The 2,622-nt window shown below is 40.5% G+C and overlaps 1 protein-coding gene across 6 annotated transcripts in view; it reads left to right on the plus strand.

The window, feature by feature from the left end:
- Window positions 1–2,622, plus strand: part of abhd18 (abhydrolase domain containing 18) — a 25,019-nt gene that overhangs the window by 6,330 nt on the left and 16,067 nt on the right. For all 6 annotated transcript variants that reach the window (XR_004331023.1, XM_032510633.1, XM_032510631.1 and 3 more), the window contains one exon: window positions 1,916–1,991. Coding sequence is in view for 5 of the 6 variants with exons in the window: in XM_032510633.1 (XP_032366524.1) it covers window positions 1,916–1,991 (76 nt within the window). In the remaining variant the exon portion in view is untranslated. The remainder of the gene's footprint in view (window positions 1–1,915; window positions 1,992–2,622) is intronic.

The following is a 2,622-nucleotide window of genomic DNA, read 5'->3' on the forward strand; positions in this document are numbered from 1 at the left end:
TTTTTATTTGGCCCTCCGTCCATTTGACTTTGACACCCCTGATATAGAGACTAGACAAACAGAATTAAGTTTAATAAAACACGTTAACTATGTAACCAGGCTGTATTGTGACATTTTAGGTGTATTCGGATGACATGTTGAATGCATAGACTGTATCCATGCTGGTCCAACGTTAGATTGCTTGTGAAGGGTGACGTCACACAAGGCTATATGCTAGTGCAATAATGTATTGGAACTCTCTAGGTGTTGAGCTTTGTGTTAAATCACTTTATCCACACAATAATATCCTAGTGATGGTCATGTTATTTGAACGTGGTTGAATTGCTGTAGGATTTTAAGGACCAGGTGTAAAATACACGGCCAACCACTGGTGGCAACAGATGATTTTGTGCATTTGTATTCGATATGTGCCATATTAACAAAATTGTTGACTTGCTAGTTTATGATCATGAGTAACATCACAACAAATGCACGTGGACAGCTGTCTATATTTATGACAGCGGTGTATATCTAGGGGCGTCACATACCAAAAAATATACAATACTTATACACATATATACAATTTTACCCAATGTTACTTTAAAATCAAAGCATATTAATGTAGTGAATCTAATAAAAAATAATTCAAATCAAAGGAAATTCAATTCAATTTCAATTCAATTTTATTTATAGTATCAATTCATAACAAGAGTTATCTCAAGACACTTTACAGATAGACCACACTCCAGAATTTACAAGGACCCAACAGTTCTAGTAGTTTCCTCCAGAGCAAGCAACAGTGCGACAGTGGCGAGGAAAAACTTCTTTTAGGCGAAACCTCGGTCAGACCCAGGCTCTTGGTAGGCGGTGTCTGACGGCCGTTGGGGTTAGATGAAGATGGCAATACAAAAATAGAAAAAATTAGTAGTTTGTAGCAGTTCTTGTGGTAGTTCCTGGCATAGCAGGACGCTGTGCGCATTACAAGGCACAGCAGACGTAGCAGGGACGTAGCATGACGTAGCAGGACTAGCAGGACGTAGCAGGGCACCGCAGTGTAGCAGTTGAACATGGCATCACAGAACGTGTAGCGGAACCATGGCAATAGCTGCTACCCTGATTTCGGAGCCTCTCTGATCCAAGGGAACATGCTGGGGAAAAAAGAACATAAGGACTCCGGGGAATGACTCCCCAGAAATAGGTTAGTAACAAGCATTTCTGGGACATGGATGCACATAAATAGGTGCATGAATGGATTGCTAGGAAAGGTTGATGGAGAAATTGAATGTCAGGGTTTATATTGTTCCATGTCTAAGGTGCCATGTATGTTTACGGTGGCGTAGGGACAAAGAAACCGATGGGGTACATTGGAAGTAGTGAGGTGTTCGAATTGCGGTCAGTTGAGGCACCTTGGTAGATCAGTATGGACTACCCAAGGGTTCAATATTAAAATAAATAAATAAGACATAATTTAAATAAATTATACGACAGAATAATGCAATATTACAATGGAATTGTGAAATTATTCAATAAATATTCGAAACCACTGAAAATAGAAAATCCTGCTTCTTTTTACAATACCAGAGTTTATTGCAGGTGATTTGTTTTATTTCTTGAAATTTTTATTTTCAAATGTGTTTCCAGTGTTAATCTACACTATTTCTCCCACAAAATAATGAGGTATGTTATTTCATAATGCCGCCTTTTATCACAAAGTGTTTGTCAATCAAGATGATCATTTATAGTAAGTTATGGTGCAGTAAATGTAGTGTGCATTGTTCCTGTTAAATTAATCATAACATAAATCACTAACGCCAGCCACATCTAGCTTTGCCTAATGAGTTTCACACAGCCAAATAAGTTATAAGTGGTCATCACTCATGGTATTTTTTGTTTTTTGAACTATCCAAGTGAGTCCTCAGTGTTTGTGTTGTTTCAGGTTCCAGTTTGTAGTTCCTAAGAGGTGGCAGAAGAACAGACCAGTATGTGTCCACTTGGCAGGGACTGGAGACCATGTAAGGTTCTATACATTTTAACTTAACATAACTTGAACCTTAAAATGTACAAATTGCAGAGAGCGGTAGAGCGGGCGCCCATGTACAGCGCTTTACTCCTCAACGCAGCAGCCCCGGGTTCGGCTCCAACCTGCGGCCCTTTGCTTCATGTCATTCCCCCAATATCTCCCCTTTCATGCTGTCCTATCAAGTAGAGGCCTCAAAATGCCAAAAAAGTGTACAAATTCCGCCAAGCAGGAAATGAGGGTCGCAGGTTCAAGTCCTTGTACATACCAAAGTACGGAGTGTGGATTGGTAGCGGGGTGCTTTTGAGCAAGGCACAGTACCCCAACCACTTAGAGCTGAAAAAGCTGGTCCAGCTGGCAGGCCACTCACTCTGACATCTCTCCATATGTGCATGATTAGGTTCTGGGTGTATGTCAGGCCTGTGTGTAGTGATTACTAACAAAACAGATACAGGGAGGTGTTCAGCTGAATTCTTGGCATATTGCTATCTTGCAGCAGCAGAAAGTGTTGGGCCATTGACCAACAAAAACCTGATCTAAAGTCAATAACGCAGCATTTCACACTATATTTCACACCACACACACACACACACACACACACACACACACACACACACACACACACA

Source organism: Etheostoma spectabile, unplaced genomic scaffold (assembly GCF_008692095.1).
Source record: "Etheostoma spectabile isolate EspeVRDwgs_2016 unplaced genomic scaffold, UIUC_Espe_1.0 scaffold123, whole genome shotgun sequence".
Taxonomy (NCBI): domain Eukaryota; kingdom Metazoa; phylum Chordata; class Actinopteri; order Perciformes; family Percidae; genus Etheostoma; species Etheostoma spectabile.